The sequence below is a fragment of the Oncorhynchus tshawytscha genome, unplaced genomic scaffold (genome assembly GCF_018296145.1).
Source record: "Oncorhynchus tshawytscha isolate Ot180627B unplaced genomic scaffold, Otsh_v2.0 Un_contig_4427_pilon_pilon, whole genome shotgun sequence".
Classification (NCBI taxonomy): domain Eukaryota; kingdom Metazoa; phylum Chordata; class Actinopteri; order Salmoniformes; family Salmonidae; genus Oncorhynchus; species Oncorhynchus tshawytscha.
In genome coordinates, this window is record NW_024608690.1 from 32,501 (window position 1) to 59,543 (window position 27,043).

A 27,043-nucleotide genomic window follows, 5' to 3' on the forward strand; every position below is an offset into this window, starting at 1 on the left:
ACAGTACAATCTCCTCACTCCTAGCAGTGGCCACAATTACAGTACAATCTCCTCACTCCTAGCAGTGGCCACAATTACAGTACAATCTCCTCACTCCTAGCAGTGGCCCCAATTACAGTACAATCTCCTCACTCCTAGCAGTGACCCCAATTACAGTACATTCTCCTCACTCCTAGCAAATCAAATCAAATTTTATTTGTCACATACACATGGTTAGCAGATGTTAATGCGAGTGTAGCGAAATGCTTGTGCTTCTAGTTCCGACAATGCAGTAATAACCAACAAGTAATCTAACTAACAATTTTTAAAAAAAAACTACTGTCTTATACACAGTGTAAGGGGATAAAGAATATGTACATAAGGATATATGAATGAGTGATGGTACAGAGCAGCATAGGCAAGATACAGTAGATGGTATCGAGTACAGTATATACATATGAGATGAGTATGTAAACAAAGTGGCATAGTTAAAGTGGCTAGTGATACATGTATTACATAAGGATGCAGTAGATGATATAGAGTACAGTATATACGTATACATATGAGATGAATAATGTAGGGTATGTAAACATTATATTAGGTAGCATTGTTTAAAGTGGCCAGTGATATATTTTACATCATTTACCATCAATTCCCATTATTAAAGTGGCTGGAGTTGAGTCAGTGTGTTGGCAGCAGCCACTCAATGTTAGTGGTGGCTGTTTAACAGTCTGATGACCTTGAGATAGAATCTGTTTTTCAGTCTCTCGGTCCCAGCTTTGATGCACCTGTACTGACCTCGCCTTCTGGATGATAGCGGGGTAAACAGGCAGTGGCTCGGGTGGTTGTTGTCCTTGATGATCTTTATGGCCTTCCTGTAACATCGGGTGGTGTAGGTGTCCTGGAGGGCAGGTAGTTTGCCCCCGGTGATGCGTTGTGCAGACCTCACTACCCTCTGGAGAGCCTTACGGTTGTGGGTGGAGCAGTTGCCGTACCAGGCGGTGATACAGCCCGCTAGGATGCTCTCGATTGTGCATCTGTAGAAGTTTGTGAGTGCTTTTGGTGACAAGCCGAATTTCTTCAGCCTCCTGAGGTTGAAGAGGCGCTGCTGCGCCTTCTTCACGATGCTGTCTGTGTGAGTGGACCAATTCAGTTTGTCTGTGATGTGTATGCCGAGGAACTTAAAACTTACTACCCTCTCCACTACTGTTCCATCGATGTGGATAGGGGGGTGTTCCCTCTGCTGTTTCCTGAAGTCCACAATCATCTCCTTAGTTTTGTTGACGTTGAGTGTGAGGTTATTTTCCTGATAACACACTCCAAGGGCCCTCATCTCCTCCCTGTAGGCCGTCTCGTCGTTGTTGGTAATCAAGCCTACCACTGTTGTGTCGTCCGCAAACTTGATGATTGAGTTGGAGGCGTGCGTGGCCACGCAGTTGTGGGTGAACAGGGAGTACAGGAGAGGGCTCAGAACGCACCCTTGTGGGGCCCCAGTGTTGAGGATCAGCGGGGTGGAGATGTTGTTGCCTACCCTCACCACTTGGGGGCGGCCTGTCAGGAAGTCCAGTACCCAGTTGCACCCAGGGTCTCGAGCTTGATGACGAGCTTGGAGGGTACTATGGTGTTGAATGCCGAGCTGTAGTCGATGAACAGCATTCTCACATAGGTATTCCTCTTGTCTAGATGGGTTAGGGCAGTGTGCAGTGTGGTTGAGATCGCATCGTCTGTGGACCTATTTGGGCGGTAAGCAAATTGGAGTGGGTCTAGGGTGTCAGGTAGGGTGGAGGTGATATGGTCCTTGACTAGTCTCTCAAAGCACTTCATGATGACGGATGTGAGTGCTACGGGGCGGTAGTCGTTTAGCTTAGTTACCTTAGCTTTCTTGGGAACAGGAACAATGGTGGCCCTCTTGAAGCATGTGGGAACAGCAGACTGGTATAGGGATTGATTGAATATGTCCGTGAACACACCGGCCAGCTGGTCTGCGCATGCTCTGAGGGCGCGGCTGGGGATGCCGTCTGGGCCTGCAGCCTTGCGAGGATTAACACGTTTAAATGTTTTACTCACCTCGCTGCAGTGAAGGAGAGACCGCATGTTTTCGTTGCAGGCCGTGTCAGTGTCACTGTATTGTCCTCAAAGCGGGCAAAAAAGTTATTTAGTCTGCCTGGGAGCAAGACATCCTGGTCCGTGACTGGGCTGATTTTCTTCTTGTAGTCCGTGATTGACTGTAGACCCTGCCACATACCTCTTGTGTCTGAGCCGTTGAATTGAGATTCTACTTTGTCTCTATACTGACGCTTAGCTTGTTTGATAGCCTTGCGGAGGGAATAGCTGCACTGTTTGTATTTGGTCATGTTACCAGTCACCTTGTCCTGATTAAAAGCAGTGGTTCGCGCTTTCAGTTTCACGCAAATGCTGCCATCAATCCACGGTTTCTGGTTAGGGAATGATTTAATCGTTGCTATGGGAACAACATCTTCAACGCACGTTCTAATGAACTCGCACACCGAATCAGCGTATTCGTCAATGTTGTTATCTGACGCAATACGAAACATATCCCAGTCCACGTGATGGAAGCAGTCTTGAAGTGTGGAATCAGCTTGGTCGGACCAGCGTTGGACAGACCTCAGCGTGGGAGCTTCTTGTTTTAGTTTCTGTCTGTAGGCAGGGATCAGCAAATGGAGTCGTGGTCAGCTTTTCCGAAAGGAGGGCGGTGCAGGGCCTTATATGCATCGCGGAAGTTAGAGTAACAATGATCCAAGGTTTTTTCAGCCCTGGTTGCGCAATCGATATGCTGATACAATTTAGGGAGTCTTGTTTTCAGATTAGCCTTGTTAAAATCCCCAGCTACAATGAATGCAGCCTCAGGATGTATGGATTCCAGTTTGCAAAGAGTCAAATAAAGTTTGTTCAGAGCCATCGATGTGTCTGCTTGGGGGAATATATACGGCTGTGATTATAATCGAAGAGAATTCTCTTGGTAGATAATGCGGTCGACATTTGATTGTGAGGAATTCTAAATCAGGTGAACAGAAGGATTTGACTTCCTGTATATTTCTGTGATCACACCACGTCTCGTTAGCCATAAGGCATACGCCCCCGCCCCTCTTCTTACCAGAAAGATGTTTGTTTCTGTCGGCGCGATGCGTGGAGAAACCCGCTGGCTGCACCGCCTCCGATAGCGTCTCTCCAGTGAGCCATGTTTCCGTGAAGCAAAGAACGTTACAGTCTCTGATGTCCCTCTGGAATGCTACCCTTGCTCGGATTTCATCAACCTTGTTGTCAAGAGACTGGACATTGGCGAGAAGAATGCTAGGGAGTGGTGCACGATGTGCCCGTCTCCGGAGTCTGACCAGAAGACCGCCTCTTTTACGGAGTCGTTTTTTTGGGTCGCCGGCTGGGATCCATTCCGTTGTCCTGGTTGAAAGTCAGAACACAGGATCCGCTTCGTGAATATCATATTCTTGGTCGTACTGATGGTGAGTTGACGCTGATCTTATATTCAGTAGTTCTTCTCGACTGTATGTAATGAAACCTAAGATGACCTGGGGTACTAATGTAAGAAATAACACGTAAAAAAACAAAAAAACTGCATAGTTTCCTAGGAACGCGAAGCGAGGCGGCCATCTCTGTCGGCGCCGGAAGTTAGACAGCAGTGGCCACAATTACAGTACAATCTCCTCACTCCTAGCAGTGGCCACAATTACAGTACAAACTCCTAGCAGTGGTACAGTCTCTCCTCACTCCTAGCAGTGGCCACAATTACAGTACAATCTCCTCACTCCTAGCAGTGGCCACAATTACAGTACAATCTCCTCACTCCTAGCAGTGGCCACAATTACAGTACAATCTCCTCACTCCTAGCAGTGGCCACAATTACAGTACAAACTCCTCACTCCTAGCAGTGGCCCCTAACGTTGGCATTCAAATGTAATCTCTTTCTGATGCGAAGGAGGAGGTGTGAAGAATGAGGAGGGGGAGATTTAGTAAGCTCTCTGTGTTGAGGTGTGCTTGCGTATGTGTGTGTGTTCCTGCAGACCTCTTGCCTCACAATGTAAAGCTGGTGGTGGGTATGTGTGTGTGTGTGTGTGTGTGTGTTTGTGTGTCTACTGTAAACTCTTCCTCCCCCTGTTATCTCTTTCATCCTGTCTGTCTTCCTCTTTTCTTTCTGTCTCTCTCTTCCCCTCCTCTTTTAATTCTTTCTCTCTCTCTCTTCCTCTCTTCTTTCTCTCCTCTTTCTATCTCTCTCTTCCTATCCTCTTTCTATCTCTCTCTTCTGCTCTCTTTCTATCTCTCTCTTCCTCTCCTCTTTCTCTCTCTCTCTTCCTCTCCTCTTTCCATCTCTCTCTTCCTCTCTTCTTTCTATCTCTCTCTTCCTATCCTCTTTCTATCTCTTCTGCTCTCTTTCTATCTCTCTCTTCCTCTCCTCTTTCTCTCTCTCTCTCTCTCTTCCTCTCCTCTTTCCATCTCTCTCTCTCTTCCTCTCTTCTTTCTCTCCTCTTTCTATCTCTCTCTTCCTATCCTCTTTCTATCTCTCTCTTCCTCTCCTCTTTCTCTCTCTATCTCTTCCTCTCCTCTTTCCATCTCTCTCTCTCTTCCTCTCCTCTTTCTCTCTCTCTCTCTTCCTCTCCTCTTTCCATCTCTCTCTTCCTCTCCTCTTTCCATCTCTCTCTCTCTTCCTCTCCTCTTTCCATCTCTCTCTCTTCCTCTCCTCTTTCCATCTCTCTCTTCCTCTCCTCTTTCCATCTCTATCTCTTCCTCTCCTCTTTCCATCTCTCTCTCTTCCTCTCCTCTTTCCATCTCTCTCTCTCTTCCCATCTCTCTCTCTCTTCCTCTCCTCTTTCCATCTCTCTCTCTCTTCCTCTCCTCTTTCCATCTCTCTCTCTCTTCCTCTCCTCTTTCCATCTCTCTCTCTCTTCCTCTCCTCTTTCCATCTCTCTCTTCCTCTCCTCTTTCCATCTCTCTCTCTCTTCTTCCTCTTTCCTCTCCTCTTTCCTCTCTCTCTCTCTTCCTCTCCTCTTTCTCTCTCTTCCTCTCCTCTTTCTCTCTCTATCTCTTCCTCTCCTCTTTCCATCTCTCTCTCTTCCTCTCCTCTTTCCTCTCTTCTCTCTCTTCCTCTCCTCTTTCTCTCTCTCTCTTCCTCTCCTCTTTCCATCTCTATCTCTTCCTCTCCTCTTTCCATCTCTCTCTCTTCCTCTCCTCTTTCCATCTCTCTATCTCTTCCTCTCCTCTTTCCATCTCTCTCTCTCTTCCTCTCCTCTTTCCATCTCTCTCTCTCTCTCCTCTCCTCTCTCTCTCTCTCTTCCTCTCCTCTCTCTCTCTCTCTTCCTCTCCTCTTTCCTCTCTCTCTCTCTTCTCTCTCTTTCCATCTCTCTTTCTCTCTCTCTCTCTCTCTCTTCCTCTCCTCTTTCCATCTCTCTCTCTTCCTCTCCTCTTTCTCTCTCTTCTTCTCTTTCTCCTCTCTTCCTCTCTCTCTCTCTTCCTCTCCTCTTTCCATCTCTCTCTCTTCCTCTCCTCTTTCCATCTCTCTCTCTTCCTCTCCTCTTTCTCTTTCTCTCTCTCTCTCTTCCTCTCCTCTTTCCATCTCTCTCTCTTCCTCTCCTCTTTCCATCTCTCTCTCTTCCTCTCCTCTTTCCATCTCTCTCTCTCTTCCTCTCCTCTTTCCATCTCTCTCTCTTCCTCTCCTCTTTCCATCTCTCTCTCTTCCTCTCCTCTTTCCATCTCTCTCTCTCTTCCTCTCCTCTTTCCATCTCTCTCTTCCTCTCCTCTTTCCATCTCTATCTCTCTTCCTCTCCTCTTTCCATCTCTCTCTTCCTCTCCTCTTTCTCTTCTCTCTCTCTCTCTTCCTCTCTCTTTCCTCTCTCTTCCTCTCCTCTTTCCATCTCTATCTCTCTTCCTCTCCTCTTTCCATCTCTCTCTCTTCCTCTCCTCTTTCCATCTCTCTCTCTTCCTCTCCTCTTTCCATCTCTCTCTCTCTTCCTCTCCTCTTTCTCTTTCTCTCTCTCTCTCTCTCTTCTCTTTCCTCTCTCTCTTTCCATCTCTCTCTCTCTTCCTCTCCTCTTTCCATCTCTCTCTCTTCCTCTCCTCTTTCTCTCTCTCTCTTCCTCTCCTCTTTCCATCTCTCTCTCTTCCTCTCCTCTTTCCATCTCTCTCTCTTCCTCTTCTCTTTCCATCTCTCTGTCTTCCTCTCCTCTTTCCATCTCTCTCTCTCTTCCTCTCCTCTTTCTCTCTCTCTCTCTCTCTCTCTTCCTCTCCTCTTTCCATCTCTCTCTCTTCCTCTCCTCTTTCTCTCTCTATCTCTTCCTCTCCTCTTTCCATCTGTCTCTCTCTTCCTCTCCTCTTTCCATCTCTCTCTCTTCCCCTCACACAATGTACCTGTAAAATACTAGTAACTGCTGTATTTAATTGACTCCCTTTCTGTACCATTCATGTGTTCTCTACTGTACTTAATAGTGGACAGTATAACACACGTTGTGAGGCAGTCAGAGGAAACAGTCTGTGGTATATCTTTATGCTGCTGATCTGATTGCAGTAATATAAAGTAGATTACACTTTCATTAGGTCCGTTTCATCATGTTTTCACTATTTATTTCCTGTGTGAGTCCCTGCTGCTCCTAATCTACACTGCTGCCTCCATATTAGATCTGCATCCCAATCCCTGTTCCCCTATGGGCCCTGTTCCCTATGGGCCCTGTTCCCTATGGGCCCTGTTCCCTATGGGCCCTGTTCCCTTATGGGCCCTGTTCTCCTATGGGCCTTGTTCCCCTATTGGCCCTGTTCCCCTATGGCCCCTGTTCCCTTATGGGCCCTGTTCCCCTATGGGCGCTGTTCCCCTATGGGACCTGTTCCCCTATGGGCCCTGTTCCCTTATGGGCCCTGTTCGCCTATGGGCCCTGTTCCCCTATGGGCCCTGTTCCCCTATGGGTCCTGTTCCCTTATGGGCCCTGTTCCCCTATGGGTCCTGTTCCCTTATGGGCCCTGTTCCCCTATGGGTCCTGTTCCCCTATGCGCCCTGTAGAGGTCGACCGATTAATCGAAATGGCCAATTTAATTAGGGCCTATTTCAAGTTTTCATAACAATCGGTAATTGACATTTTTGGACACCGATCATGGCTGATTACATTGTACTCCACGAGGAGACTGCGTGGCAGGCTGACTACCTGTTATGCGAGTGCAGCAAGGAGCCAAGGTAAGGTGCTAGCTAGCATTAAACTTATATTTAAAAAAACAATCAATCTTAACATAATCACTAGTTAACTACACATGGTTGATGATATTCCTAGTTTATCTAGCGTTGCATATAATCGATGCGGTGCCTGTTAATTTATCATTGGATCATAGCCTACTTCACCAAACGGGTGATTTAACAAGCGCATTTTCGAAAAAAGCAGTCGTTGCACCAGTGTACCTAACCATAAACATCAACGCCTTTCTTAAAATCAATACACAAGTATATATACAGTATTTAAACCTGCATATTTAGTTAATATTGCCTGATGTCATGAATTTCTTTTAACTAGGGAAATTGTGTCACTTCTCTTGCGTTCTGTGCAACAGAGTCAGGGTACATGCAACAGTTTGGGCAGCCTGGCTCATTGCGAATTAATTTGCCAAAATTGTACGTAATTATGACATAACATTGAAGGTTGTGCAATGTAACAGGAAAATTTAGACTTATGGTGCCACTCGTTAGATAAAATACCGAACGGTTCCGTATTTCACTGAAAGAATAAACATTTTATTTTCAAAATTATAGTTTCCGGATTTGACCGTATTAATGACCTAAGGCTCATATTTCTGTGTGTTATTATGTTATAATTAAGTCTATGATTTGATATTTGATAGAGCAGTCTGACTGAGCGGTGGTAGGCAGCAGCAGGCTCGTAAGCATTCATTCAAACAGCACTTTCGTGCGTTTGCCAGCAGATCTTCGCTGTGCTTCAAGCATTGAGTGTTTTTGACTTCAGGCCTATCAACTCCTGAGATTAGGCTGGTGTAACCGATGTGAAATGGCTAGCTAGATAGCGGGGTGCGCGCTAATAGCGTTTCAATCGGTGACGTCACTCACTCTGAGACCTTGAAGTAGTTGTTCCCCTTGTTCCCGCGACGTTTGTGGAGCGATGGGTAACGATGCTTCGAGGGTGGCTGTTGTCGATGTGTTTCTGGTTCGAGCCCAGGTAGGGGCGAGGAGAGGGACGGAAGCTATACTGTTACACTGGCAATACTAAACTATAAGAATATCCAATAGTCAAAGGTATATGAAATCCAAATGGTATAGAGAGAAATAGTCCTATAATTCCTATAATAACTACAACCTAAATCTTCTTACCTGGGAATATTGAAGACTCATGATAAAAGGAACCACCAGCTTTCATATGTTCTCATGTTCTGAGTAAGGAACTGAAACGTTAGCTTTTTTACATGGCACATATTGCACTTTTACTTTCTTCTCCAACACTTTGTTTTTGCATTATTTAAACCAAATTGAACATGCTTCATTATTTAATTGAGGCTAAATAGATTTTATTGATGTATTATATTAAAATAAAAGTGTTCATTCAGTATTGTTGTACTTGTCGTTATTACAAATAAATGAAAAAAAAAAATCGTCCGATTAATCTGTACCGGCTTTTTTCGGTCATCCAGTAATCAGTATCGGTATCGGCGTTGAAAAATCATAATCGGTCGACCTCTAATCTGGAGCCTGTTCAACAGGTTCTGTTTCTGGAGGTGTTACATCACATTTATCAGCCAGTCTAACACTGTTTCTGGAGGTGTTACATCACATTTCTCAGCCAGTCTAACACTGTTTCTGGAGGTGTTATAACACATTTATCAGTCTGTAACACTGTTTCTGGAGGTGTTATAACACATTTATCAGTCTGTAACACTGTTTCTGGAGGTGTTATAACACATTTATCAGTCTGTAACACTGTTTCTGGAGGTGTTATAACACATTTATCAGTCTGTAACACTGTTTCTGGAGGTGTTATAACACATTTATCAGTCTGTAACACTGTTTCTGGAGGTGTTACATCACATTTCTCCGTCAGTAACACTGTTTCTGGAGGTGTTACATCACATTTCTCCGTCAGTAACACTGTTTCTGGAGGTGTTATAACACATTTCCCAGTCTGTAACACTGTTTCTGGAGGTGTTATAACACATTTCCCAGTCTGTAACACTGTTTCTGGAGGTGTTATAACACTCTGCAAAACAATTCCCAAACGGCCCACCCGGCGAAGGAAAGACGCCTTGTGTGAAAAATTCCATGAGACATACACTCTGAATGACCAAAAATGCTAAATCCCATATTGGTCTTTCACAGTCAGGACAACCTAGGATGCACTGAGCCTGGATGTTATCTTCTTCCTGACTTCTCTAGCATGGTTCAAGACATTATGGTGGATGCATATCCAGGCCAACTCATCTGGGCTTGGCTCAGTGTCAGCTCAGTCCTGCAGTGTGATAACCACCATTGTGTTCTGAGTTCCTACAGTGCCTCTCTCCACACTACAGAGCCAAGCTGAACTAGGCTGTTCTGGTTAGTCTTTCAACACAGCTGCTGAACAGGGGGTTCAATGCACTGTCAAAGGGCTCCGAAGCACTGTCCTTATCGGCTGAGGAGAGAGCACTGACACTGTCATCATGGGCTCTTGAGGAGAGAGCACTGACACTGTCATCATGGGCTCCTGAGGAGAGAGCACTGACACTGTCATCATGGGCTCCTGAGGAGAGAGCACTGACACTGTCATCATGGGCTCCTGAGGAGAGAGCACTGACACTGTCATCATGGGCTCCTGAGGAGAGAGCACTGACACTGTCATCATGGGCTCCTGAGGAGAGAGCACTGACACTGTCATCATGGGCTCCTGAGGAGAGAGCACTGACACTGTCATCATGGGCTCCTGAGGAGAGAGCACTGACACTGTCATCATGGGCTCCTGAGGAGAGAGCACTGACACTGTCATCATGGGCTCCTGAGGAGAGAGCACTGACACTGTCATCAATGGCTCTGAGGAGAGAACACTGACACTGTCATCATGGGCTCTGAGGAGGGAGCACGAGTAGGGGAAGTCATTATTTTCCCGCTCGTCCAAAATGTCTGCTACTCCACTACTTGTATTAGTTTGGACAGTTGACAACGTTGTTTGATGTGTTCGCTTCATAGTTCATTTGAGAAGTTCTAGAATTACGTTTCCATTTCAGGAAAATGACCAGCCAATCAGAGCCATTTCAGACGCTGTTCTCGTGCACATTATTTCTTTATTGGCTGTTTTAAAAAATCACATTCGCATTTATTCACATACGATTGGATAAGCTAAATATTTAATGTGCTTTGCATTGTGGGCTACTTTGTATGTGGTTTCTCTATTGTGCTACATCATTGATAAGTTGTATACCTCCACTACAATACTTTGATACGTGTCAGTGGGGATTAAGAAGTGAGTACAGACAATGACCAGTGGAAGTGGGTAGAAGACCTATAACCTCCAGTATACCACTGGGAAGTCTATACTACATCCTGTTACTGCTTACTTCCTTGTTGTTGTTGTTGTGTAAACACACTAACTGCTAAATGACTTAAATGTAAATGTAATTGTTGTTGTTAAACCGTGGTATCTCTTCCTGTTCTGTAGATGGCGCTCCACTGAGTGAGCTGTCGTGGCCGTCGTCTCTGGCAGTGGTGGCTGTTTCCTTCTCTGGGCTCTTCACCTTCGTCTTCCTCATGCTGGCCTGCCTCTGCTGTAAGAAGGGACACATCGGGTTCAAAGTGAGATAAACTTGACTTTCTCTCTCTCTCTCTCTCTCTCTCTGTGTGTGTCTCTCTCTCTGTGTGTCTCTCTCTCTCTCTCTCTCTGTGTGTCTCTCTCTCTCTGTGTGTGTGTGTGTCTCTCTCTTTGTCTCTCTCTCTCTCTCTCTCTCTCTCTGTGTGTGTCTCTCTCTCTCTCTGTGTGTCTCTCTCTCTCTCTCTCTGTGTGTCTCTCTCTCTCTCTCCGTTTCTTTCTCTCTCTTTCTTTCACTCTCTCTCAGTTTTCTGTCTCTCTCTCTCTGTGTGTGTGTCTCTCTCTGTGTCTCTTTCTCTCTCTCTGTTTCTTTCTCTCTCTTTCTTTCACTCTCTCTCTCGGTTTTCTGTCTCTCTCTCTCTCCCGCCTCTCTCTCTCTCTCTCTCACACACACAGTGTGACCACCTCTTTATAAACAATGATCCACCACATACATCCTGCTACACTGCCCCCTGCTGATTAGGAAGAGACATGATCCACTACATACATCATGTTACACTGCCCCCTGCTGATTAGGAAGAGACATGATCCACCACTACATACATCATGTTACACTGCCCCCTGCTGATTAGGAAGAGACATGATCCACCACTACATACATCCTGCTACACTGCCCCCTACTGATTAGGAAAAGACATGATCCACTACATACATCATGTTACACTGCCCCCTGCTGATTAGGAAGAGACATGATCCACCACTACATACATCATGTTACACTGCCCCCTGCTGATTAGGAAGAGACATGATCCACCACTACATACATCCTGCTACACTGCCCCCTACTGATTAGGAAGAGACATGATCCACTACATACATCATGTTACACTGCCCCCTGCTGATTAGGAAGAGACATGATCCACCACTACATACATCATGTTACACTGCCCCCTGCTGATTAGGAAGAGACATGATCCACCACTACATACATCATGTTACACTGCCCCCTGCTGATTAGGAAGAGACATGATCCACCACTACATACATCATGTTACACTGCCCCCTGCTGATTAGGAAGAGACATGATCCACCACTACATACATCATGTTACACTGCCCCCTGCTGATTAGGAAGAGACATGATCCACCACTACATACATCCTGCTACACTGCCCCCTGCTGATTAGGAAGAGACATGATCCACCACTACATACATCCTGCTACACTGCCCCCTGCTGATTAGGAAGAGACATGATCCACCACTACATACATCCTGCTACACTGCCCCCTGCTGATTAGGAAGAGACATGATCCACCACCACATACATCCTGCTACACTGCCCCCTACTGATTAGGAAAAGACATGATCCACTACATACATCATGTTACACTGCCCCCTACTGATTAGGAAAAGACATGATCCACTACATACATCATGTTACACTGCCCCCTACTGATTAGGAAAAGACATGATCCACTACATACATCATGTTACACTGCCCCCTGCTGATTAGGAAGAGACATGATCCACCACTACATACATCATGTTACACTGCCCCCTGCTGATTAGGAAGAGACATGATCCACCACTACATACATCATGTTACACTGCCCCCTGCTGATTAGGAAGAGACATGATCCACCACTACATACATCATGTTACACTGCCCCCTACTGAAGGAGAGTTGAAGGAGAGTTCTTGGATAACTCTCTGGGTGGGACCCAAATAGTACTCTAATCCCTATATAATGCACTGCCCTGGTCAAAAGTAGTGCACTATATAGGGAATAGGGTGCAATTTGGCACATAGGGCCCTGGTCAAAAGTAATGTACTATATAGGGAATAGGGTGCTATTTGGGACAGATACTAAATCAGCATAAAGGCCCCTGTCACACAACAGGCTGCTTTGTGAGGGACTGGTCAGAGGGTTGTGGCTGCCAGCCTGCTCCCTGTTGTCGGTCTGTGAGGGACTGGTCAGAGGGTTGTGGCTGCCAGCCTGCTCCCTGTTGTCGGTCTGTGAGGGACTGGGCAGAGGGTTGTGACTGCCAGCCTGCTCCCCTGTTGTCTGTCTGTGAGGGACTGGGCAGAGTGGTGTGGCTGCCAGCCTGCTCCCTGTTGTCGGTCTGTGAGGGACTGGGCAGAGGGTTGTGGCTGCCAGCCTGCTCCCCTGTTGTCGGTCTGTGAGGGACTGGGCAGAGGGTTGTGACTGCCAGCCTGCTCTGTGAGGGACCCTGTGCCAGCCTGTCCCCTGGTCTGTCTGAGGGACTGGGCAGAGGGTTGTGGCTGCCAGCCTGCTCCCCTGTTGTCGGTCTGTGAGGGACTGGGCAGAGGGTTGTGACTGCCAGCCTGCTCCCCTGTTGTCTGTCTGTAAGGGACTGGGCAGAGGGTTGTGGCTGCCAGCCTGCTCCCCTGTTGTTGGTCTGTGAGGGACTGGGCAGAGGGTTGTGACTGCCAGCCTGCTCCCCTGTTGTCTGTCTGTGAGGGACTGGGCAGAGTGGTGTGGCTGCCAGCCTGCTCCCTGTTGTCGGTCTGTGAGGGACTGGGCAGAGGGTTGTGACTGCCAGCCTGCTCCCCTGTTGTCTGTCTGTGAGGGACTGGGCAGAATGGTGTGGCTGCCAGCCTGCTCCCTGTTGTCTGTCTGTGAGGGACTGGGCAGAGGGTTGTGACTGCCAGCCTGCTCCCTGTTGTCTGTCTGTGAGGGACTGGGCAGAGGGTTGTGGCTGCCAGCCTGCTCCCCTGTTGTCGGTCTGTGAGGGACTGGGCAGAGGGTTGTGACTGCCAGCCTGCTCCCCTGTTGTCTGTCTGTGAGGGACTGGGCAGAGGGTTGTGGCTGCCAGCCTGCTCCCCTGTTGTCTGTCTGTGAGGGACTGGGCAGAGGGTTGTGGCTGTCCAGCCTGCTGCCCCTGTTGTCGGTCTGTGAGGGACTGGGCAGAGGGTTGTGACTGCCAGCCTGCTCCCCTGTTGTCTGTCTGTGAGGGACTGGGCAGAGTGGTGTGGCTGCCAGCCTGCTCCCTGTTGTCTGTCTGTGAGGGACTGGGCAGAGGGTTGTGACTGCCAGCCTGCTCCCTGTTGTCTGTCTGTGAGGGACTGGGCAGAGGGTTGTTGGCTGCCAGCCTGCTCCCCTGTTGTCGGTCTGTGAGGGACTGGGCAGAGGGTTGTGACTGCCAGCCTGCTCCCCTGTTGTCTGTCTGTGAGGGACTGGGCAGAGTGGTGTGGCTGCCAGCCTGCTCCCTGTTGTCTGTCTGTGAGGGACTGGGCAGAGGGGTGTGGCTGCCAGCCTGCTCCCCTGTTGTCGGTCTGTGAGAGACTGGGCAGAGGGGTGTGGCTGCCAGCCTGCTCCCCTGTTGTCGGTCTGTGAGGGACTGGGCAGAGGGGTGTGGCTCCCCTGTTGTCTGTCTGTAAAGGTTCAAATCAAATCAAATCAAATTTTATTTGTCACATACACATGGTTAGCAGATGTTAATGCGAGTGTAGCGAAATGCTTGTGCTTCTAGTTCCGACAATGCAGTAATAACGAGCAAGTAATCTAACTAACAATTCCAAAAAAAACTACTGTCTTATACACAGTGTAAGGGGATAAAGAATATGTACATAAGGATATATGAATGAGTGATGGTACAGAGCAGCATAGGCAAGATACAGTAGATGATATCGAGTACAGTATATACATATGAGATAAGTATGTAAACCAAGTGGCATAGTTAAAGTGGCTAGTGATACATGTATTACATAAGGATGCAGTCGATGATATAGAGTACAGTATCAACGTATGCATATGAGATGAACAATGTAGGGTAAGTAACATTATATAAGGTAGCATTGTTTAAAGTGGCTAGTGATATATTTACATCATTTCCCATCAATTCCCATGATTAAAGTGGCTGGAGTAGAGTCAGTGTCATTGACAGTGTGTTGGCAGTAGCCACTCAATGTTAGTGGTGGCTGTTTAACAGTCTGATGGCCTTGAGATAGAAGCTGTTTTTCAGTCTCTCGGTCCCAGCTTTGATGCACCTGTACTGACCTCGCCTTCTGGATGACAGCGGGGTGAACAGGCAGTGGCTCGGGTGGTTGATGTCCTTGATGATCTTTATGGCCTTCCTGTAGCATCGGGTGGTGTAGGTGTCCTGGAGGGCAGGTAGTTTGCCCCCGGTGATGCGTTGTGCAGACCTCACTACCCTCTGGAGAGCCTTACGGTTGAGGGCGGTGCAGTTGCCATACCAGGCGGTGATACAGCCCGCCAGGATGCTCTCGATTGTGCATCTGTAGAAGTTTGTGAGTGCTTTTGGTGACAAGCCGAATTTCTTCAGCCTCCTGAGGTTGAAGAGGCGCTGCTGCGCCTTCCTCACGATGCTGTCTGTGTGAGTGGACCAATTCAGTTTGTCTGTGATGTGTATGCCGAGGAACTTAAAACTTGCTACCCTCTCCACTACTGTTCCATCGATGTGGATGGGGGGGGTGTTCCCTCTGCTGTTTCCTGAAGTCCACAATCATCTCCTTAGTTTTGTTGACGTTGAGTGTGAGGTTATTTTCCTGACACCACACCACAGGTTAAGTTAAAGGTTAAGCTTTGGGATATAGTTCAAACAATAAATATTAAAAACTAGTGCCTAGCACTGGTATTGAACACACTACTAAATGGTAATATCACTCACCGTTGCGCCTAGTCACCGGTTTTGACGTCATCTGCTTTCGCCCTGCTTATCTGGACAGACTTTTAATTTTGCAGTGGATCTTGGCAGCAATATTAGTTCTACCTACTCTGTCAGTTAGCCTCCTCAAATCAGATCATGTCAGAGCGGCAGAGAGAGGAAGGTAGTTGTTCTGCTGCTGTGTTGGGGGGGGGGTCATTTTTCACCACTTCACTATTCAAATATCCAGATAGTCCCCCCCCCACATTTAAAAAAAGCTTGACTCTCTTGACCAATCAGAATGACGCAAATGCTCATAGTAGAGGTAAACAATGGACAGGCTGATTTCTCCAGCAGTTCCCCCATCCATCCATCCATCCATCCATTATCCATCAGCCATCCATCCATCCATCCATCCACCCAATATAGACTTTTAGCTGCAGGGGTTTGAATTTACTGTTGTGCTATTTGCCAACACCATTGCTGTCATTCTTAAGCCAAACATGACAATTCATAAGGAGTTGCCAAGAGACCAGAAACAGATTGGCACTCAGGATACTTTGGTGTGGTAGTCCAGTGTCAAACTCAGGCTACTTTGGTGTGGTTGTCCAGTGTCAAACTCAGGCTACTTTGGTGTGGTTGTCCAGTGTCAAACTCAGGCTACTTTGGTGTGGTTGTCCAGTGTCAAACTCAGGTTACTTTGGTGTGGTTGTCCAGTGTCAAACTCAGGTTACTTTGGTGTGGTTGTCCAGTGTCAAACTCAGGCTACTTTGGTGTGGTTGTCCAGTGTCAAACTCAGGCTACTTTGGTGTGGTTGTCCAGTGTCAAACTCAGACTACTTTGGTGTGGTTGTCCAGTGTCAAACTCAGACTACTTTGGTGTGGTTGTCCAGTGTCAAACTCAGGTTACTTTGGTGTGGTTGTCCAGTACAAACTCAGGTTACTTTGGTGTGGTTGTCCAGTGTCAAACTCAGGCTACTTTGGTGTGGTTGTCCAGTGTCAAACTCAGGCTACTTTGGTGTGGTTGTCCAGTGTCAAACTCAGGCTACTTTGGTGTGGTTGTCCAGTGTCAAACTCAGGTTACTTTGGTGTGGTTGTCCAGTACAAACTCAGGTTACTTTGGTGTGGTTGTCCAGTGTCAAACTCAGGCTACTTTGGTGTGGTTGTCCAGTGTCAAACTCAGACTACTTTGGTGTGGTTGTCCAGTGTCAAACTCAGGTTACTTTGGTGTGGTTGTCCAGTACAAACTCAGGTTACTTTGGTGTGGTTGTCCAGTGTCACACTCAGGCTACTTTGGTGTGGTTGTCCAGTGTCAAACTCAGGTTACTTTGGTGTGGTTGTCCAGTGTCAAACTCAGGCTACTTTGGTGTGGTTGTCCAGTGTCAAACTCAGGCTACTTTGGTGTGGTTGTCCAGTGTCAAACTCAGGCTACTTTGGTGTGGTTGTCCAGTGTCAAACTCAGGCTACTTTGGTGTGGTTGTCCAGTGTCAAACTCAGGCTACTTCGGTGTGGTTGTCCAGTATCAAACCCAGACGACTTTGGTGTGGTTGTCCAGTGTCAAACTCAGGCTACTTGGTGTGGTTGTCCAGTGTCAAACTCAGGCTACTTCGGTGTGGTTGTCCAGTATCAAACTCAGACTACTTTGGTGTGGTTGTCCAGTATCAAACTCAGGTTACTTTGGTGTGGTTGTCCAGTGTCAAACTCAGGCTACTTTGGTGTGGTTGTCCAGTGTCAGTCAAACTCAGGCAACTTTGGTGTGGTTGTCCAGTGTCAAATCCACAGAAGTCAATAGAACAGTGTTATGTGGTCACATCCCCCTCTGTGGTTCCCCTCCTTGTCATTCACCAGAGTGTTAGCAGAGGTTTGCATTAATAGAGGTGTGTGCATTAGCATGCGACCACTAGCCACATCACACCACTGCACCACCAAAAGCCTTCTTTATGTCATCCTTCTTTCACTGTGACCACTCTGTGGGACGGACAGACAGACTCAGTTCTGTGGTTGGGTGTTAAGTGTTTAGAGAAAAGAGAAGAGAGGAGAGTGTACAGTGTTTAGTAAAGGTTATGGCCTTTTCTCATTTCTAGTCTTCCCGTCCGTTCGCTCTTCTCTGTCATGTCTCCTCCATCCTCTTTCTTTCTGTCTTTCATGCTCTGCTCCTGAGATAGACAGGTGGTGTTGTGAATGAGAAGCAAAAGGGTGCTATCTCTTAATCAGTCTTATGAATCAGAGCAGAGGGGTTTTTCTGTCGCAGTGAAGCGTTGTCTTGCATGATTCCATTCCCCTTGTTCTCTTCACCTCTTCCCCTCCCCTCTCTTCTCCCCTCCCCCCCTTCCCCTCCCCTCTCTTCTCCCCTCCCCTCTCTTCTCCCCTCCCCTCCCCTCCCCTCTCTTCTCCCCTCCCCTCTCTTCTCCCCTCCCCTCCCCTCCCCATCTCTTCTACCCTCTAGATAGGTTTGTTCTGTGCTGTATTTCATTAGGTAAATAATGGATGGCTCAGTAGTTGAGAACAGAGCAGTATTGCCAGCCACTCTCTCCCTGTACAAACACAGTCTCTGAAGATGGATTGGCAGCGTGGTACTCTGTCGCTGCTGGAGGTGTTTAGAGTGTAAAGGGAGACTAGTGTTTAGAGTGTAAAGAGACACTGGTGTTTAGAGTGTAAAGAGACACTGGTGTTCAGAGTGTAAATAGACACTGGTGTTCAGAGTGTAAAGAGACACTGGTGTTTAGAGTGTAAAGAGACACTGGTGTTCAGAGTGTAAAGAGACACTGGTGTTTAGAGTGTAAAGAGACACTGGTGTTTAGAGTGTAAAGAGACACTGGTGTTTAGAGTGTAAAGAGACACTGGTGTTCAGAGTGTAAAGAGACACTGGTGTTTAGAGTGTAAAGAGACACTGGTGTTTAGAGTGTAAAGAGACACTGGTGTTTAGAGTGTAAAGAGACACTGGTGTTTAGAGTGTAAAGAGACACTGGTGTTTAGAGTGTAAAGAGACACTGGTGTTTAGAGTGTAAAGAGACACTGGTGTTTAGAGTGTAAAGAGACACTGGTGTTTAGAGTGTAAAGAGACACTGGTGTTCAGAGTGTAAAGAGACACTGGTGTTTAGAGTGTAAAGAGACACTGGTGTTTAGAGTGTAAAGAGACACTGGTGTTTAGAGTGTAAAGAGACACTGGTGTTCAGAGTGTAAAGAGACACTGGTGTTTAGAGTGTAAAGAGACACTGGTGTTTAGAGTGTAAAGAGACACTGGTGTTTAGAAGGGACAGAGGGGATATGTTCTGTTTGTGGGCTCTGTGCAGGCCAGTCGAGTTCTTCCACACCAATCTCGACAAACCATTTCTGTATGGACCTCACTTTGTCATACTGAAACAGGAAAGGGCCTTCCCCAAACTGTTGACACAAAGTTGGAAGCACAGAATCGTCGAGAATGTCATTGTATGCTGTAGCGCCATTCTTACTTAACACTTATTTTAATTAAAACTGTATTGTTGGTTAAGGGCTTGTAAGTAAGCATTTCACTGTAAGGTCTACTACACATGTTGTATTCGGCGCATGTGACAAATACAATTTGATTTGATTTTATTAAGATTTCCCTTCCCTGGAACAAAGAGGCCTAGCCGGAACAATGAAAAACAGCCCCAGACCATTATTCCTCCTCCACCAGACTTTACAGTTGGCACTATACATTCAGGCAGGTAGCGTTCTCCTGGCATCCGACAAACCAGATTTGTCCTTCGGACTGCCAGATAGTGAAGTGTGATTCATCACTCCAAAGAACGTGTTTCCACTGCTCCAGAGGCCAATGGCAGCATGCGTTACACCACTCCAGCCGACCCTTAGCATTGCACATGGGGATCTTAGGCTTGTGTGCGGCTGCTCTGCCACGGAAACCCATTTCATGAAGTTCCCGACAAACAGTTCTTGTGCTGATATTGCTTCCAAGAGGCAGTTTGGAACTCGGTAGTTAGTGTTGCAACCGAGGACGGACAATCTTTTACACGGTTCAGCACTTGGCGGTCCCGTTCTGTGAGCTTGTGTGGCCTATCACTTAGCTACATAATTCTCATCACTGGAAATAGGTGATAACACACTATCACATTTCACAATGATTTTATAACAATTACCTTCACTCCAGATCGCCAAACCAGCCAATAGATGATATGGGCATACTGGTCTATTACCTTCAATCCAGATCGCCAAATCAGCCGATAGATGATATGGGCATACTGGTCTATTACCTTCACTCCAGATCACCAAATCAGCCAATAGATGATATGGGCATACTGGTCTATTACCTTCACTCCAGATCACCAAATCAGCCAATAGATGACATGGGCATACTGGTCTATTACCTTCACTCCAGATCACCAAATCAGCCAATAGATGACATGGGCATACTGGTCTATTACCTTCACTCCAGATCCCCAAATCAGCCAATAGATGATATGGGCATACTGGTCTATTACCTTCAATCCAGATCCCCAAATCAGCCAATAGATGACATGGGCATACTGGTCTATTACCTTCAATCCAGATCCCCAAATCAGCCAATAGATGACATGGGCATACTGGTCTATTACCTTCACTCCAGATCACCAAATCAGCCAATAGATGACATGGGCATACTGGTCTATTACCTTCAATCCAGATCCCCAAATCAGCCAATAGATGACATGGGCATACTGGTCTATTACCTTCACTCCAGATCCCCAAATCAGCCAATAGATGACATGGGCATACTGGTCTATTACCTTCACTCCAGATCCCCAAATCAGCCAATAGATGACATGGGCATACTACTCCAGATCACCAAACCAGCCAATAGATGATATGGGCATACTGGTCTATTACCTTCACTCCAGATCACCAAATCAGCCAATAGATGACATGGGCATACTGGTCTATTACCTTCACTCCAGATCACCAAATCAGCCAATAGATGACATGGGACTCCAGATCACCAAATCAGCCAATAGATTACCTTCTATTACCTCCAGATCACCAAATCAGCCAATAGATGACATGGGCATACTGGTCTATTACCTTCACTCCAGATCACCAAATCAGCCAATAGATGACATGGGCATACTGGTCTATTACCTTCACTCCAGATCACCAAATCAGCCAATAGATGACATGGGCATACTGGTCTATTACCTTCACTCCAGATCACCAAATCAGCCAATAGATGACATGGGCATACTGGTCTATTACCTTCACTCCAGATCACCAAATCATGGGCATATAGATCCAGATCACCAAATGGGCATACTGGTCTATTACCTTCACTCCAGATCACCAAATCAGCCAATAGATGATATGGGCATACTGGTCTATTACCTTCACTCCAGATCACCAAATCAGCCAATAGATGACATGGGCATACTGGTCTATTACCTTCACTCCAGATCACCAAATCAGCCAATAGATGACATGGGCATACTGGTCTATTACCTTCACTCCAGATCACCAAATCAGCCAATAGATGACATGGGCATACTGGTCTATTACCTTCACTCCAGATCACCAAATCAGCCAATAGATGACATGGGCATACTGGTCTATTACCTTCACTCCAGATCACCAAATCAGCCAATAGATGACATGGGCATACTGGTCTATTACCTTCACTCCAGATCACCAAATCAGCCAATAGATGACATGGGCATACTGGTCTATTACCTTCACTCCAGATCACCAAATCAGCCAATAGATGACATGGGCATACTGGTCTATTACCTTCACTCCAGATCACCAAATCAGCCAATAGATGACATGGGCATACTGGTCTATTACCTTCACTCCAGATCACCAAATCAGCCAATAGATGACATGGGCATACTGGTCTATTACCTTCACTCCAGATCACCAAATCAGCCAATAGATGATGATGGGCATACTGGGCATACTCCTGCCAATAGATCATGGGCATACTACCTTCACTCCAGATCACCAAATCAGCCAATAGATGATATGGGCATACTGGTCTATTACCTTCACTCCAGATCACCAAATCAGCCAATAGATGATATGGGCATACTGGTCTATTACCTTCACTCCAGATCACCAAATCAGCCAATAGATGACATGGGCATACTGGTCTATTACCTTCACTCCAGATCACCAAATCAGCCAATAGATGACATGGGCATACTGGTCTATTACCTTCACCAAATCCAATAGATGATGGGCATACCAAATCAGATCACCAATAGATGACATGGGCATACTGGTCTATTACCTTCACTCCAGATCACCAAATCAGCCAATAGATGGGCATACTGGTCTATTACCTTCACTCCAGATCACCAAATCAGCCAATAGATGACATGGGCATACTGGTCTATTACCTTCACTCCAGATCACCAAATCAGCCAATAGATGACATGGGCATACTGGTCTATTACCTTCACTCCAGATCACCAAATCAGCCAATAGATGACATGGGCATACTGGTCTATTACCTTCACTCCAGATCACCAAATCAGCCAATAGATGACATGGGCATACTGGTCTATTACCTTCACTCCAGATCACCAAATCAGCCAATAGATGACATGGGCATACTGGTCTATTACCTTCACTCCAGATCACCAAATCAGCCAATAGATGACATGGGCATACTGTTCCAGATCAAATATAGATGACATGGGCATTCTATTACCTTCACTCCAGATCCCCAAATCAGCCAATAGATGACATGGGCATACTGGTCTATTACCTTCACTCCAGATCACCAAATCAGCCAATAGATGACATGGGCATACTGGTCTAGAACACATCCATCTGTTTATATCCTCATGTATGTCTCTTAGATGTGCTCAATCTAAACAGTGGACCAACTGATTCAACTCAGTTTCTCCTTCAAGTAGCATCTCTCAGTGTGCCTGTGGGAAACATAAGAAAGGGCCATTGTTGCTATAGCTCTGGGCAGAGAGGAACTGCAAGTTGAACCCGGTGAGATAGACTCCTACATTTTACAGCTAGCTAGCTACTTCGCATGCTGATATTGGCTTTGATAGTACTGTGTGTAGCTGCATTTTCTAGCTTGCTAGCCCATAGCGAGAGCATTGCATTGTGGGTTTTGTAGTCGGCTTGAGCTTCAACAGATTTCCAGAACGATTTTCACATGTTGCCACCAACCTTGTTATAATGACAAAATGAAACATTTTTTCTTCACATATTAGTGTTATTTAACACTGTTAACCACAGGAATTAGTGATTTGTGGTGGATTATCCCTTTAATGCAGAAGGCATGAACACTCAGATGACTAAACACACTGTGTTATTGAATAACACACACACACACACACACACACACACACACACACACACACACACACACACACACACACACACACACACACACACACAGGCACCCACTTTCTCTCTGTGACCCACACATGCATACAAATTCTTTCTTGTCTCTGTCTCTGTCTCTATCTCTCTCTCTCTCTCTCCCTCTCTCTCTGCCCCCCCCTCTCTTTCTCCATGTCACATACACACTAACCCCAGTGTCTTCTCTCCCCTCCCACCAGGAGTTTGAGAACACAGAGGGAGAGGAGTACCAGGCTGACCTGGCCTCGTCTCAGAATGGACCTGAAGTCTACATCCTCCCCCTCACTGAGGTCTCCCTTCCCGTCTCCAAACAGCCCGGACGATCCAGTAAGATCCTAGGCTAGACCTTTGAACTTTCACCTCTATATATCACCTATGACCCATATGGCTGTCTCTTCTCTCCTCTCCTCTCTTCTCTCCTCTTCTCTCGAGTAATTAAACGTCAAGTCTAGCCCTGGGTTAATCAGTCAAATTGCTTGATTACTCAATTGAGTGTTACTAGAGTTGTCTCAGGTCCACACTCCAGGCTGTACTAATCCAAATGGCACCCAATTCCCTACACAGTGCACAACGTTGGACCACGGGACTTGTAGTGCGTTATGGTGCCATTTGGAATGCATACGTGAACCCAGCAGGGCCATCGTCATACCCCTTCATCAGAACACCATCATACCCCATCATCAGAACACCATCATACCCTATCATCATAACATCATAGGAACATCATCATACCCTATCATCAGAACACCATCACACCCCATCATCAGAACATCATCAGAACACCATCATACCCTATCATCATAACATCATAGGAACATCATCATACCCTATCATCAGAACACCATCATACCCCATCATCATAACATCATCAGAACATCATCATTCCCTATCATCATAACATCATAGGAACATCATCATACCCTATCATCAGAACACCATCATACCCTATCATCATAACATCATCAAAACATCATCAGAACATCATCAGAACATCATCATACCCTATCATCAGAACATCATCATACCCCATCATCATATCATCAGAACACCATCATACCCTATCATCATAACATCATCAGAACACCATCATACCCATCATCATAACATCATCAGAACATCATCATACCCTATCATCATAACATCATAGGAACATCATCATACCCTATCATCAGAACACCATCATACCCTATCATCATAACATCATAGGAACATCATCATACCCTATCATCAGAACACCATCATACCCTATCATCATAACATCATCAGAACATCATCATACCCTGTCATCATAACATCATCAGAACATCATCATACCCTATCATCAGAACATCATCATACCCCATCATCAGAACACCATCATACCCTATCATCAGAACATCATCAGAACATCATCATACCCTATCATCAGAACATCATCATACCCCACCATCATAACATCATCAGAACATCATCATACCCTATCATCAGAACATCATCATACCCTATCATCATACCCCATCATCTTAACATCATCAGAACATCATCAGAACACCATCATACCCTATCATCATACCCCATCATCATACCCCATCATCATACCCTATCATGATACCCCACCATAATACCCTATCATCAGAACACCATCATACCCTATCATCATAACATCATCATACCCCACCATCATACCCCATCATCATACCCCACCATCATACCCTATAATCAGAACACCATCATACCCTATCATCATAACATCATCATACCCTATCATCATAACATCATCATACCCCATCATCAGAACACCATCATACCCTTTTCATCATCATACCCCATCATCAGAACACCATCATACCCTATCATCAGAACACCATCATACCCCATCATCAGAACACCATCATACCCCATCATCAGAACATCATCATACCCCATCATCAGATCATCAGAACACCATCATACCCCATCATCAGAACATCATCAGAACACCATCATACCCTATCATCATAACATCATCAGAACGTCATCAGAACATCATCATACCCTATCATCAGAACATCATCATACCCTATCATCAGAACATCATCAGAACATCATCATACCCTATCATCAGAACATCATCATACCCCATCAACATACCCCATCGTCAGAACACCATCATACCCTATCATCAGAACATCATCAGACCCCATCATCAGCACAACATCATACCCTATCATCATAACATCATCATATCCCATCCTCAGAACATCATCATACCCCATTCTCAGAACATCATCATACCCCATCCTCAGAACATCATCATACCCCATCATCATAACATCATCAGAACATTATCAGAACATCATCATACCCCATCATCATAACATCATCAGAACATTATCAGAACATTATCATACCCCATCATCAGAACATTGGCCTGCACACTGGGTTGTTAATTTGAGAGATGGTGAGAATTTCCTGACCAGCAGGGCCATCGTCATACCCCTTCATCAGAACACCATCATACCCCATCATCAGAACACCATCATACCCTATCATCATAACATCATAGGAACATCATCATACCCTATCATCAGAACACCATCATACCCCATCATCATAACATCATCAGAACACCATCATACCCTATCATCATAACATCATAGGAACATCATCATACCCTATCATCAGAACACCATCATACCCCATCATCATAACATCATCATAACATCATCATACCCTATCATCAGAACATCATCAGAACATCATCATACCCTATCATCAGAACATCATCATACCCCATCATCATATCATCATCATACCCTATCATCATAACATCATCATACCCCATCATCAGAACACCATCATACCCTTTTCATCATCATACCCCATCATCAGAACACCATCATAACCTATCATCAGAACACCATCATACCCGTCATCAGAACACCATCATACCCCATCATCAGAACATCATCATACCCCATCATCAGAACATCATCAGAACACCATCATACCCCATCATCAGAACATCATCAGAACACCATCATACCCTATCATCATAACATCATCAGAACGTCATCAGAACATCATCATACCCTATCATCAGAACATCATCATACCCTATCATCAGAACATCATCAGAACACCATCATACCCTATCATCAGAACATCATTATACCCTATCATCAGAACACCATCATACCCGTCATCAGAACACCATCATACCCCATCATCAGAACATCATCAGAACACCATCATACCCCATCATCAGAACATCATCAGAACATCATCATACCCCATCATCAGCACAACATCGTACCCTATCATCATAACATCATCATATCCCATCCTCAGAACATCATCATACCCCATTATCAGAACATCATCATACCCCATCATCATAACATCATCAGAACATTATCAGAACATTATCATACCCCATCATCAGAACATTGGCCTGCACACTGGGTTGTTAATTTGAGAGATGGTGAGAATTTCCTGACCAGCAGGGCCATCGTCATACCCCTTCATCAGAACATCATCAGAACACCATCATACCCTATCATCATAACATCATAGGAACATCATCATACCCTATCATCAGAACACCATCATACCCCATCATCATAACATCATAGGAACATCATCATACCCTATCATCAGAACACCATCATACCCTATCATCATAACATCATCAGAACATCATCATACCCTATCATCATAACATCATCAGAACATCATCATACCCTATCATCAGAACATCATCATACCCCATCATCATATCATCATCATACCCTATCATCATAACATCATCATACCCCATCATCAGAACACCATCATACCCTTTTCATCATCATACCCCATCATCAGAACACCATCATACCCTATCATCAGAACACCATCATACCCCATCATCAGAACACCATCATACCCCATCATCAGAACATCATCAGAACACCATCATACCCCATCATCAGAACATCATCAGAACACCATCATACCCTATCATCATAACACCATCATAGAACATCATCAGAACATCATCATACCCTATCATCAGAACACCATCATACCCCATCATCAGAACACCATCATACCCCATCATCAGAACATCATCAGAACACCATCATACCCCATCATCAGAACATCATCAGAACACCATCATACCCTATCATCATAACATCATCAGAACGTCATCAGAACATCATCATACCCTATCATCATAACATCATCATACCCTATCATCAGAACATCATCAGAACACCATCATACCCTATCATCAGAACATCATTATACCCCATCATCAGAACATCATCAGAACATCATCATACACCATCATCAGCACAACATCATACCCTATCATCATAACATCATCATATCCCATCCTCAGAACATCATCATACCCCATCCTCAGAACATCATC

The 27,043-nt window shown here is 45.7% G+C and overlaps 1 protein-coding gene across 1 annotated transcript in view; it reads left to right on the forward strand.

Annotated features, from left to right (window-relative positions):
• Positions 1 to 23,078, forward strand: part of LOC121843734 (serine/threonine-protein kinase LMTK1-like) — a 42,843-nt gene extending 19,765 nt beyond the window's left edge. Inside the window, exons 2-3 of the mRNA XM_042313524.1 lie at positions 10,620 to 10,753; positions 22,866 to 23,078. Of these exons, the coding sequence (XP_042169458.1) occupies positions 10,620 to 10,753; positions 22,866 to 23,009 (278 nt within the window). The 3' untranslated portion in view covers positions 23,010 to 23,078. The remainder of the gene's footprint in view (positions 1 to 10,619; positions 10,754 to 22,865) is intronic.
• Positions 23,079 to 27,043: the final 3,965 nt, after the last annotated feature.